Raw genomic sequence first — 14,123 nt, forward strand, 5'->3', positions numbered from 1 at the left:
GGGTTGCCTAGGACCCACCTATGCTGTTGGTGCCCACTTAGTTCCCATTGCGGTGTTTGACCTGTCTGGCACAAAGACACTGACTGACTTGGGTAGGGGGCAGAGTGCAGATGGCTTTCCCCTTGTGGTGTCGATTGAGCTATGCGACACCTTGACAGAATGAATACTGAGGGCCAGCCTAGCTCCCGATCCCTCCCCAATAGCCCCACTGAGTACCATATGCAGTCTGCTGGGCATGACAACAGACCCGAGTATCAGGAGCACATGGAACAGACTCACAGACACCAATTTAGGGGACGTACAAGCCTTGATGAGCCAGGGATCTGGAGAGGCTGGTCATATCCTGACCTCAGGCCTACATATCTCTTTCCTGCACAAAGCACACATCACCAAATCAATAGAAGAGTTCTTCAGGAAGTTTAGATCCACTATACCTTTCACCCCTTTCGAAAAATTCTTCTCCGAGGGAGCCCCCAAATATAAACATGAAAATTCATTAGCCCCTCTACAGGCTATAAGCCAGTGTTTCTAACCTCGTGGGAACGAGAGCTAAACATTTCCTTTTCCTCAGAGGACACAAAACTCATCCTGAAAGTGGCCTTCGGCCTCTCACCGTGCATTCTGCTTCAAGAATGCCATTATAAAGCTCTAACCAGATGGTATAGGACCCCCCAGTGGCTGTTCTCACATAAGCTAGCCACACACGACAGATGCAAGCGATGTGAAGCCGAGGTCGGATCGTACCAACACATTTGGTGGGATTGCCCGGCCATCTCTTTTTTCTGGAGGGAGGTTGAGAACTATCAAAAGCATCAGGCCAAATTTCGTACTGTCACCTGAGATAATCTTTCTATGGAAACCCTCATCTTTCTTCCACCCCCTGAAAGACAAATTGATCGCCCTTCTCATAGACGCGGCGAAAGCTCTCATCCCGACAATGTGGCTGCAAAAGTCATCCTCTACTGCATCCCAGTGGAAAGACAAGCTAGACTTGATTTATAATTTGGAGGAACTCACCAGCTGGAAAAGGAATACACATGATAAATTCATAAGGGAGTGGGAGTTGTGGAAGCGCATGACTTAGAACCTTTACTTAACTCACCACAAGAGGAGTGGACCCACTCTCTCATGGCCCCCAAGGGAGCTGGCCCTGTAGAGAGCATTCTCATCCCAACTGAGGGCTCCCTTTCCTAGCCCACCGTGGAGGAACACCCTGGACGTTGAAGGAGGACTAGAGGGAAAGCAGTTTACGCTGACCCCCCCCCCCCCCCCTGTAATGGCGCGAATAACTGGACCTGGAGGCCCACTGAAAATGGTATCTGAGCCTGTGAGAACCCCCTCTGAGAGGTAAATGTGGAGGCATTACCAACACCCCTCCCTCCCCCCCTCTTCCCCCTCCACCCCTCTGACCCTACCCCCCTGCCCCCATGTTGCAAGTTGTAAATGTAAAGAGTAGCATTATGTTTTGTTAGGCTGGTCTCTTAAATTCCTTGAACTAATGCAGACAGATGTCTTAAATAAGTACAGCAACCTACCTATAATTATCTATGTTTAACACCCTCCAAGGTGTATTGTATATGACCTGCAAATGTTCTGGGTCAATGTGCTGTCAATGAAAAACCCTTTAATAAAGAATTTACATTTAAAAAAAAAAAGAAGTTGCTTACAAATAAAAAAAAAAAAAAAAGAACCAAAATAACCCTGGTCATTAAAGGGTTAGTCATAGAACTCACCAATAAGGCTTTGCGAGTATACAGTTCCACACATAGTTTCTGGAGGACAAAGTATGCTTGAGCATGTTGAGCTTTCAGATTTACACACCGTACACCAGAGAGCGGAACCTAGAGAGATGTCACACAGCACACAGTCAGCACAATTATCTCTTATTACACTCTTGTTTTCTGCTGCAAAGTTACAGAGATCAGCGGCATCGGAGACAGATGTCTAAAAGCTTATCTCCCAGTATGAACAGGAGGAGAGGTAATAGTTGTCATACAGAGACTTATCCTGCTGTAATAGAAGTATTAATATGTCTCATTACCACTACAATTCCTGCTATTTATTATTTCTGTCATTATTAAAGGGGTTGTCCCGTGAAGCAAGTGGGGTTATACACTTCTGTATGGCCATATTAATGCACTTTGTAATATACATCGTGCATTAAATATGAGCCATACAGAAGTTATTCACTTACCTGCTCCGTTGCTGGCGTCCCCGTCTCCATGGTGCCGTCTAATTTCAGCGTCTAATCTCCTGATTAGACGCGCTTGCGCAGAAGGGTCTTCTCCCATCTCTTCGCTCCGTCACGAGCCGGCATTTCTGGCTCCGCCCCCTTGTACGCGTCATCGCGTAGCTCCGCCCCCGTCACATGTGCCAATTCCCGCCTCCTGATTGGCTGGAATCGGCACATGTGACGGGGGCGGAGCTACGCGATGACGCGTACAAGGGGGCGGAGCCAGAACACCGTTGCTGCCGGGCCGAAGAGATGGGAGAAGACCCTTCTGCGCAAGCGCGTCTAATCAGGAGATTAGACGCTGAAATTAGACGGAGCCATGGATACGGGGACGCCAGCGCAGGGAAGGTAAGTGAATAACTTCTGTATGGCACATATTTAATGCACGATGTATATTACAAAGTGCATTAATATGGCCATACAGAAGTATATAACCCCACTTGCTTTCACGGGACAACCCCTTTAAGCATTACTGTACTTTTGTGTTCTGAGAAGCTAATCATGTATGATTCTACTGCACCTGTGCTGCGTTTGGCATTTTAGATGTTAAATTATTTATCTTGCCTATTCATATTGTGTTGATGTTTTATCGACCAATGCTAATAAATGAATTATAATAAATTAGAATTTTTGTAATCGAAGCATGTGCCTCTATAAAAATTGCTGCTTGTCAATCAGTAAACAGATAACGTTTGAGCATGTCCGTTTGTGTTGTGGTGGGAGTTATTTCCTGGCCACAGCTATCCACTTACTGAATTTGGACCTCAGAAACATATCGTACAGCAAATCGTTTTATTTGAACAAATAATGTAGTCACCTGGGTTCTGCAAGGAGATGTTTAGGAATAGATAATGACCAGCACCCTAGCAAGAGGGTCTGATACTCATCGACATTTAGGGCGATTGGTTGGCTGGGGAAATCCACACCATCAGACAGCCAAATCAACCACATACCTGCAGCAGTGTGCTTCTGGAACCCATAGAACTACAAGTCCCAGGAGCACAATGTGATAGATTTAAAAAAAAAAACTGAAAGCTTACAGTTTGCTTCCTTTCTGTTAGCTCTGCAGATTGCGCTTTTTGCTCAATTACAACACATACACCTAATGAAATGGAAGCAGGCTGAAAGCTCTCTGTTTCCTTTTTTAGTTTTTTTTCTAGCTATTGAAATTACTAGGAAAAAACTGAAATGTTTATTTCCAAATTAATTTCATTTCTCTGAATAGATCAGAGACAGAATTGTAACTGATAGTTTTAACAGAAGTGTGAATGAGAAATCTATAGTAATAAAGTAAGTACAAAGTCAAATAATTCAACTTACTTGTTGCTGTAAGAGTTGAGACAAGGCTCAGAATTACAATTAGAGAAGTCATCATTCACCTCAGATGCTCTCAAGAAATGGAAATCTTGGGTGAGGTTCTTGATTTATCTTTTTTTTGGGCTCGGGAAGGACACAGGAGGAGCTTAGTAGTTTCAAAGAAATGAAAACCTGCTTGCTAGGAGATTAAAGTTACAGGTGACCTCCCATCCCTTCTTTGTCTTGATGATAAATTCTTATATCTGGTTTTGATTCTTATATCATCGCTTAGTCAATAGAGGTATAGCTGGTGGGGGATCGTTATGGCCTGCCTGTCTCCATTCATAGTAAACAGGCAGTGGTTCATAAATGAATGCCTGCCTGCTTACACCAGACGATCCATCGCTCAGTTTTCTGCAGCGAACGAGCTGTTTGTCATTAAGTCGGGGCATGCATTTACGCTAAACAATAATTGTTAAGATTTCTGCTGGATGTGGGAATGATTTATCATCCCATATAAAAGGGCCCTAAGAATGAATCCTCACCTGTAGGGGAACACAGAAGTCCAGAGGAAAACACAGCAGTCCGGAGGGGGACAGAGTCTGGTAATGCTGTACCAGTGCCATTACACAGAACAGCGCTGTGTGACAGTCGAGTCCTGAGGAACGAAGAAAGAAGATGGTTACGGACAGCTGAATGTAGGGTGATAATAGAGCATGAAGGGGAGCAGTACATTTCTTCTGTCTCCCAACACAGCGGGATAGATCCAAAAATCCTATACTGTCCTGCAGAATTCGAGACGGTTGGGTGACATGGCTCTACTCAAATTATCCCATGAGGTTTGCTGCTATAGAAAAGACATTTTAATGATCCTCAATAAATATACTGTTGCAGTGACCCAGACTTAGGAGGTATTGAGCAGTAAGGAGCAAAAATTGAGATGGTAGTCGTGGTGGCTCTGCTGCTCCTCCTGGCAGAGTGGAAAAATGCCAGTCTGCGATCATGCTACAGTCAGTGGTAAAAATAATAATAAAACTAATAAAAACAAAATAAAAATAGGTAGTTGTTACGACCTGCTACTCGTGAAGTCGGATAGGGTAAGATGCTGTTTTGTCTTGACGCCAACCTGTAAACGGGTAGGGACCTGTTCTAGGCAGAAACAATAAATGTAAAAATTGCAGTGCTGTGTGGTACCCAGTGCAGTTGTTGTTGGTGGTGGAAAGTACTTTCAGGAAACAGTCTTTAGATGAAAGCAATTTCCAGCTTTATTTAGACACTAGCTGATATACCCAGCTTCGCCTGAGTTACTTTGGTACAGGTGCTTACACGTTGCTTACATGGAAATTTTTAATGAAGATATGATTACTTCATAGTAACCAAGGAATAATATATGTATAGACATAGAGGAGCATTAGATTCTCCTCAGACTGCATGAACCGATGTCCCTCTGCAGAATGTGCCACCACTCACACTCTCCTCACTTTTTACTCTTAAAGATAACACCCATTTTTATTCAAATTTAACTGGAAGTTGCAGTCCTTTTTTAGCCTTAAAAGGTATGCTACATCCCTGCACTGCATGGCCACTTCCTTATGCACTTTACAGCCTTTCAGCATATGCACATAGAGGTCAGTTGCATTGTTCTCAGTAAATACACATAGAGGTGAGGTAGATTCTCCTCAGTATATACACATAGAGGTGAGGTAGATTCTCCTCAGTATATACACACATAAGTCAGTTAGATTGTTGTACCAAATTTCAAACTTGTACAACACCAGGAAGTTAAATTACATAGGGGTGCACTTAGTTTTGCAATTAGCATTGAATAATCGAGTTGTGACCCCTTTACACTTTCTATTTAGGACCTTAAGAATGGTCATGCCGAATTTCATGCTTGTACAACACCGGGAAGTTAGAGAATTAGATTAGGTACATTACAAAGGGGTACCAATACTTTTGAACTTAGCATTAAATAATAAAGTTGTGACCCCTTTACTTTTCCTATCAAGGACGTAAAGGATGACCATGCCAAATTTCATGGAACGTTAGAGTATTAGTAGTGAGTCAGTCAGTGAGGGCTTTCACTATATATATATATATATATATATATATATATATATATATATATATATATATATATATATATATATAGTTCTGCATTCCCAGTTGAACAGTACATAAACCACTTTATGGCGACCCGAAGGAGATCACCAACACCATGTGCATCATGCACTATAAATTGCATTAGTGACCGGGAACTAGGAAGGGTTAACTGATGACTTGCTCCTGACTCTTTCTCCTTTTCTCTCTATCTTCTAATTCACTATCTCTGCTCTGTAAACTCTCTCTGACTCTCTCTCTCCTTCGTCTTTTCAGCATAAACTTAGCTTCATACTCAAAATCACTGAAGTGGGAGAAAAAACAAAAGACATTATTCACTGAAAAATAAGCCAATAATGAAACACCTGATAAACTGCATGGCAGGCACAATCACCATAATCCCTAGTACAATGCAGTGAGCCAGGCTATGATACTGAGCAGCTACTTGTTCAATGCAGACACTCACTCAACCCAGCCGAGATTGGGGAGGAGTGACTGCTAGCAAACATATAATTGTTAACAGCAGCACTCACAATGTCTCTACCGCTGGTATGAGGCACAAAAAATGCAAAAGTGCATATAGGGAGCTGACTCCAAAAGTCCCCATATATCCAAAGGTAAAGTAAGGCAATAGGGCAGCATCAAAAAGGTAAATAAAATGTTTTCCTTTTATTGATCCATTAAAACAAGGATGAAGCAAGCAGCCACGTATCGGCCCTGCAATTGGGCCTTTGTCAAGCTAATGCTCCATTCAACAAGACAATGTATAAATAGAAACAATCCACCAATCAACAATCACAGTAATAATATATACATATAAAACATATGTGTACAAAACATTCACCTGCAGGATCCGCTGAGAGAGACATGGAGAAGCATGGCGGCAACCCGACTCCAATATGAATGGCATCGCGTCCTCAGATCACACTGAGCATGCGCGGCCGTGACGTCAGATTCATCAGTAGCTACTACGCATGTGCGGGGAACTACGTCATAGGGTTATCCCGGCCATTACATAACACTATTGGGCAACGGCTCCGCATCCGGGTGCCTGTGATAGCATCTCTCTATCTTTTATTGATAGAGCTGTATTACTACAATAGCTGCCTTTGTAAGGCCTCATGTCCACGGGGAAAATCAGGCCCGCTACGGATTCTCCATGGAGAATCCGTAGCGGGTCCCTCCTGCCCCGCGGACATGAGCGCTGAAAATAGGAATTTAAAAGCATTTACCCATCCGTAGCGGGCGGCGAAAGTCTTCTCTTCCTCGCGGCCGGATCTTCTTTTTCGTCACGCCGGCGGCACGTCGCCGGCACGTCGCCGACGTGCCGCGCGCATGCGCCGGGCACATCCGCCGAGCCGAAGCAAGAAAGATCCGGCCGTGAGGAAGAGAAGACCTTCCCCGCCCGCTACGGGTGAGTAATTCTTTTAAATTCCTATTTTAGGTCTCCCGCGGATCCGGACGGCTTCCATAGGCTTCAATAGAAGCCCGCGGGAGCCGTCCCCGCGGGAGACCCGCACGAAAATGGAGCATTTTTTTTAAAATCCCTTTTATTGACCATCCGCGGGTATTTATCTACCCGCAGGTGGTCAATGCATCCCTATGGGAATGCGGATCCGCGTGCGGGAGATCCGCTGCGGATCCTAAATCATATTTTCCCCGTGGACATGAGGCCTAAGACTGCAATTGTTGTATTTCAAGAACGTCTATATTATCAAGAATATAGAGCCCATATCTATATATATATATAAAGACGAAAGCCCTCACTGACTCACTGACTGACTGACTCACTGACTCACTCACTGACTGACTCGCCAAAAGTTCTCCAACTTCCCGATGTCGTAGAAACAGGAAATTTGGCACAAGCATAGATTATCTCCAAAATAGGAAAAGTAATTGCGTCCCAACTTGATTATTCAATTCTAGCGCAAAAGAATTGGCGTCGAAATTTTACGTATATAATCTAAATCTGTCACTTCCCAATGTCATAGAAACTTAAAACTTGGCACGAGCATTGATTATGTTATAAATAGGAAAAGCTAATGAGTCCCAACTCGATTATTCAATAATATGTGCAAAAGAATTAGCGTGCAAATTTTACGTACGGAATCTAATTCTCTCACTTCCCGGTGTCATAGAAACTCGAAATTTGGCAGGAGCATTAATTATGTCAGAAATAGGAAAAGCTAATGGGTCCCAACTCCATTATTCAATTCTATGCGCAAAAGAATTTGCGTGCAAATTTTACGTACGGAATCTAATTCTCTCACTTTCCGGTGTTATAGAAACGTGAAATTTGGCACGAGCATTGATTATGTCATAAATAGGAAAAGTTCATAGGTCCCAACTCGATTATTCAATTCTATGTGCAAAAGAATTAGCGTCCAAATTTTACGTGCGGAATGTTATTTTTTCACTTTCCGGTGTCATAGAAACGGGAAATTTGGCACGAGCATTGATTATGTCATAAATAGGAAAAGCTAATGGGTCCCAACTCGATTATTCAATTCTATGCGCAAAAGAATTAGCGTCCAAATTTTACATGCGGAATGTAATTTCTTCACTTTCCGGTGTCATAGAAACGGGAAATTTGGCACAAGCATTGATTATGTCCTCAATAGGAATAGCTAATGGGTCCCAACTCCATTATTCAATTCTATGCGCAAAAGAATTGACGTCGAAATTTTACGTGCGGAATGTAATTTTTTCACTTTCCGGTATCATAGAAATAGGAAATTTGGCACGAGCATTGATTATGTCATAAATAGGAAAAGCTAATGGGTCCCAACTCGAATATTCAATTCTATGCGCAGAAGAATTAGCGTCCACATTTTACGTGCGGAATGTAATTTCTTCACTTTCCGGTGTCATAGAAACAGGAAATTTGGCACAAGCATTGATTATGTCATAAATAGGAAAAGCTAATGGGTACCAACTCGAATATTTAATTCTATGCGCAAAAGAATTAGTGTCCAAATTTTACGTGCGGAATGTAATTTTTTCACTTTCCGGTGTCATAGAAACGGGAAATTTGGCACGAGCATTGATTATGTCATTAATAGGAAAAGTTAATATGTCCCAACTCGATTATTCAATTCTATGCGCAAAAGAATTAGTGTCCAAATTTTACGTATGGAATGTAATTCTCTCACTTCCCGGTATCATAGAAACTCGAAATTTGGCAGGAGCATTGATTATGTCATAAATAGGAAAAGCTAATAGGTCCCAACTCGATTATTCAATTCTAAGCTGAAAAGAATGAGCGTCCACATTTTACGTACAGAATGTAATTTCTTCACTTTCCGGTGTCATAGAAACGGGAAATTTGGCAGGAGCATTAATTATGTCATAAATAGGAAAAGCTAATGGGTCCCAACTCGATTATTCAATTCTAGCGCAAAAGAATTGGCGTCAAAATTTTACGTGCGGAATGTAATTTTTTCACTTTCCGGTGTCATAGAAACGGGAAATTTGGCACGAGCATTAATTATGTCATAAATAGGAAAAGCTAATGGGTCCCAACTCGATTATTCAATTCTATGCGCAAAAGAATTAGCGTCCAAATTTTACGTGCGGAATGTAATTTCTTCACTTTGCGGTGTCATAGAAACGGGAAATTTGGCACAAGCATTTATTATGTCCTAAACAGGAATAGCTAATGGGTCCCAACTTGATTATTCAATTCTATGCGCAAAAGAATTAGCGTCCACATTTTACGTGCGGAATGTAATTTCTTCACTTTCCGGTGTCATAGAAACAGGACATTTGGCACAAGCATTGATTATGTCACAAATAGGAAAAGCTAATGGGTCCCAACTCGATTATTCAATTCTATGCGCAAAAGAATTGGCGTCAAAATTTTACGTGCGGAATGTAATTTTTTCACTTTCCGGTGTCATAGAAACGGGAAATTTGGCACGCGCATTTATTGTGTCATAAATATGAAAAGCTAATGGGTCCCAACTCCATTATTCAATTCTATGCGCAAAAGAATTAGCGTCCAAATTTTACGTACGGAATCTAATTTTCTCACTTTCCGGTGTCATAGAAACGTGAAATTTGGCACGAGCATTGATTATGTCATAAATGGGAAAAGCTAATGGGTCCCAACTCGATTATTCAATTCTAGCGCAAAAGAATTGGGGTCAAAATTTTACGTGCGGAATGTTATTTTTTCACTTTCCGGTATCATAGAAACGGGAAATTTGGCACGAGCATTGATTATGTCATAAATAGGAATAGCTAATGGGTCCCAACTCTATTATTCAATTCTATGCGCAAAAGAATTAGCGTCCAAATTTTACGTGCGGAATGTAATTTCTTCACTTTCCGGTGTCATAGAAACAGGAAATTTGGCACAAGCATTGATTATGTCATAAATAGGAAAAGCTAATGGGTCCCAACTACATTATTCAGTTCTATGCGCAAAAGAATTAGCGTCCAAATTTTACGCACATAATCTAATTCTCTCACTTCCTGATGTCATTTTATATAAAGGAAACGTCGCATGGTTGCCTCCACGTGGGGTTTCCTGGGTAACGCAGAGAACTATGCAAAATGGTGAACATATGTTTTTCCTCAGTATCTCTAAAGTAACCACAACTTCATAAGATTTTCCGTGTGAACACCAGATAAACACCAGTACCAAATTAACTCGGGGCAAGCCGGGTATATCACCTAGTCTCATATATAACATACATATCTGTCACTGCCTCAGTAACAAATAAAGGTATATTACTATATTAGCAACTAGAGATGAGCGAGCACCAAAATGCTCGGGTGCTCGTTGCTTGAGTCGAGCCTTCCGCGATGCTCGAGAGTTCGTTTTGAGTAACGAACCCCATTGAAGTCAATGGGCGACTTGAGCATTTTTGTATATGCCCAATGCTCCGGTAAGGTTTTCATTTGTAAAAATCTTCAAAACCTACGAAAGTGATAGAAACAACACAGAAATGGATAGGGCAGGCGAGGGGCAACATGCAAGGCTGCATCTCAGGTTTCCAGGTCTCACTACAAGACACAATAGCGGCAAGAGTGCCCCCCCCAACAATTTTTACTTCGGACAAACCCTCATTAGCAAGGCACACCTTAGCTAAGCACCACACTACCTCCAACCAAGCACAATCACTGCCTGCGGGACACACCGCTGCCTCTTCTCCTGAGTTACATGCTGCTCAACCCCCCCCCCCCGCATGACCCTGCGTCCGCAGCGCACACAACAGTGTCCCTGCGCAGCCTTCAGCTGCCCTCATGCCACACGCTGGTTTCATAGCCACACCACCCTCATGTCTATTTATAAGTGCGTCTGCCATGAGAAGGAACCGGGGGCACACACTGCAGAGGGTTGGCGCAGGGCCAGGTAACGACCCTCTTTAAAAGGGGGGGCGATAGCCCACAATGCTGTAGACAATCGATGAGAAATTGACGTTTGATCTTCATTCCAATCCTGTGCCACCTCCGTCAGGAGCTGCAAACGAGGGCATAAAGGGGATTCAGCTGCCAGCCCAGCAGTTCTACAAATCTGCACAATGCAGCAATACTGTCCCAGCAAACACCTTGTGTGGCCCAAGGTGCTGCGAGTGACATAGCAATGGGGACTCCATGTGTCCACACACTACTCATTCTGTTTGGGTGTCGGATACCTCATCAACAACACAAGGGGTAAACCATCTGCACTCTGCACCATACCCAAGTCTGTCAGTGTTTTGGGGACAGACAGGTAAAACAACTCTATGGGAAGTCTGTGTGCACCCACAGCATGGGTGGCTCCCTGGAACCCACAGACAGTACATAAAGAAATCTCATTGCAGTGCCCCGGATAGCTGAGCTTATGTGAGAGAAAATACATGTTGCCTTCGGCCCACACTCCATGCCCTAGTCAGTCTGGGTTTTTTTTTAAAGTGCCAGGCAGGTACAACTCCGCTATGGCAAGTTTGTGTGCACCCACAGCATGGGTGGCTAGCAGGAACCCACAGACGGTACATAAAGAATCCCATTGCAGTGCCCCGGATAGCTGAGGTAACGTGGGAGAAAATACATGTTAGCTTCGGCCCACACTCCATGCCCTAGTCAGTCTGGGTTTTTTTTAAAGTGCCCGGCAGGTACAACTCCGCTTTGGCAAGTCTGTGTGCACCCATGGCATGGGTGGCTCCCAGGAACCCACAGACGGTACATAAAGAAATCCCATTGCAGTGCCCCGGATAGCTGTGGTAACGTGAGAAAAAATACATGTTGGCCTCGGCCCACAATGCATGCCCTAGTCAGTCTGGGTTTTTTTTGGCCAGATAGGTAGAACACCGCGATGGGAAGACTTATGCACCCATAGTATACACAGACCCCTGTAATATTCCTGTAGCAAAGGAATAAGCTGACCCCAGTAACACTTATGTTGCAGAAATCTAGAGAAACCCCAGTAACATTTCTGTAGTAACACTATAGACAGACCCCAGTAACATTTCATTACCAGAAGTATAGGCAGACCCCTGTAACATTTCTGTAGCAGAAGTATAGGCAGACCCCTGTAACATTAACGTGCCAGAAGTATAGGCAGACCCCAGTAACATTTTAGTAGCAGACGTATAGGCAGACCCCAGTAACATTTGTGTAGCAGCAGTATATGCAGACTAGAGATGAGCGAGCGCACTCGTCCGAGCTTGATGCTCGTTCGAGCATAAGGGTGTTCGAGATGTTCGTTACTCGAGACGAGCACCATTCGGCACTCGACTCAATTACATTTCCTTACCTGAGAAATTTGCGCCCTTTTCTGGCCAATAAAAACACAGGGAAGGCATTACAACTTCCTCCTGTGACGTTCCAGCCCTATCCCACCCCCCTGCAGTGAGTGGCTGGCGAGATCAAGTGACCCCCGAGTATTCAAATCTGCCCCGCCCGCGGCTCGCCACAGACACACGCTAAGAGAGATCAGGGACAGTGCTGCTGATGCTGCTGCTGCTATAGGGACAGTGTTAGCGTCTTCAAGAACCACAGCGGCCCTTCTTAGGGCCACAGCTCACCTAGTGCATTACTGTTGTGGCTGCTGTGAGCAGTTTTGCACAATTTTTTTTTAATGTATATCGGGCGTGCTTTCTCAGGCTGCAGTCTGTACTTCAGTATAGGGGCACTATTGGTCAGGCAGGGACAGTGCTGGTGTAGAATCCTGTCTACAAGTACCCCATCGGTTCTTCTTAGGGCAACCTGCGACCGTGCGCATTTAACTCCGTGGTTGCTGGGAGTTGTAGTACCTGTAGTGGGTGCTGTGATCACTTTTGCACCAATTTTTTTTTTATGTATATCGGGCGTGCAGGCTGTAGCGTTCTCAGGCTGCAGTCTGTACTTCAGTATCGGGGCACTATTGGTCAGGCAGGGACAGTGGTAGTGTAGAATCCTGTCTACAAGTACCCCAACGGTTCTTCTTAGGGCAACCTGCGATCGTGTGCATTTAACTCCGTGGTTGCTTGGAGTTGTAGTACCTCTGCATTGCACAGCCTAGCCTGCGTGCAGCCTTCATTTATAAATATTTTTCTGTCCGCACTTCGTGTAGCCTCACTGCAGTCTGCCTCTAAGTGTACGCCAAGAAACCACACATTTTCTACAACGCTCTGTTATACGTGTGCTGTCTCAGACGTTCACGGTCTGCCCGACGCCCATAGATTGAAAGTGCAATACACACTGCCTAGCCTCAGCCTGCATTGCAGAGTAAAATAAGGAGATTTTTTTAAAAATTCCTTTTTACGGCTAACGGTTACCCAGTGCATGTGCCTGCGTGGCCTGTGGGACTTCACGTCCATCCAAACTGCATAGTTCACAGCTAGGCCTGTGTGCAGCCTTCCTTATAATTTATCTCTGGCTTCATTTTGCGTTATATTACCGCTGGTAGCCACAAACTGCGCGGCAATAATTCACAAACATTTTTACACCGCTCTGTCTCTGCTCGATTCTTAATCCACCATGTTGAGGGGTAGGCGTAGGGGTAGAGGATGTGGACACGGTCGAGGATGCGGAGGTCCACGTGAGGGTGTGTGCATAGGCCAAGTTCCTGGTCCAGGTGAATCGCAGCCGGCTGCTGCGGGAGTAGGAGAGAGGACAGTTTCTGGGATCCCCCGCTTCATATCACAATTTTTTGGTCCACGCGGTAGACCTTTATTAAAAACCGAGCAGTGTGAGCAGGTCCTGTCGTGGATGGCAGAAAGTGCATTAAGCAATGTATCGACCACCCAATCTTCTACGCCGTCCACTGCTGCAACTCTGAATCCTCTGGCTGCTGCTCCTCCTTCCTCCCAGCCTCCTCACTCCATGAAAATGACACATTCTGAGGAGCAGGCAGACTCCCAGGAACTGTTCTCGGGCCCCTGCCCAGATTGGGCAGCAATGGTTCCTCTCCCACCGGAGGAGTTTGTCGTGACCGATGCCCAACCTTTGGAAAGTTCCCGGGGTCCGGGGGATGAGGTTGGGAACTTACGGCAACTGTCTCAAGAGCTTTCAGTGGGTAGGACGA

The 14,123-nt window shown here is 44.3% G+C and overlaps 1 protein-coding gene and 1 long non-coding RNA gene across 2 annotated transcripts in view; one reads left to right on the top strand and one right to left on the bottom strand.

Moving 5' to 3' along the window:
- The window catches only part of LOC136631997 (phospholipase A2 inhibitor and Ly6/PLAUR domain-containing protein-like), a 37,288-nt gene extending 33,592 nt beyond the window's left edge, over positions 1-3,696 (bottom strand). The window contains exons 1-2 of the mRNA XM_066606526.1: positions 3,554-3,696; positions 1,734-1,841 (exon numbers count right to left, since the gene is read on the bottom strand). Of these exons, the coding sequence (XP_066462623.1) occupies positions 1,734-1,841; positions 3,554-3,608 (163 nt within the window). The 5' untranslated portion in view covers positions 3,609-3,696. The remainder of the gene's footprint in view (positions 1-1,733; positions 1,842-3,553) is intronic.
- The window catches only part of LOC136631998 (uncharacterized), a 63,432-nt gene that overhangs the window by 7,240 nt on the left and 42,069 nt on the right, over positions 1-14,123 (top strand). The window lies entirely within an intron of this gene.

The sequence above is a fragment of the Eleutherodactylus coqui genome, chromosome 6 (genome assembly GCF_035609145.1).
Source record: "Eleutherodactylus coqui strain aEleCoq1 chromosome 6, aEleCoq1.hap1, whole genome shotgun sequence".
NCBI lineage: Eukaryota > Metazoa > Chordata > Amphibia > Anura > Eleutherodactylidae > Eleutherodactylus > Eleutherodactylus coqui.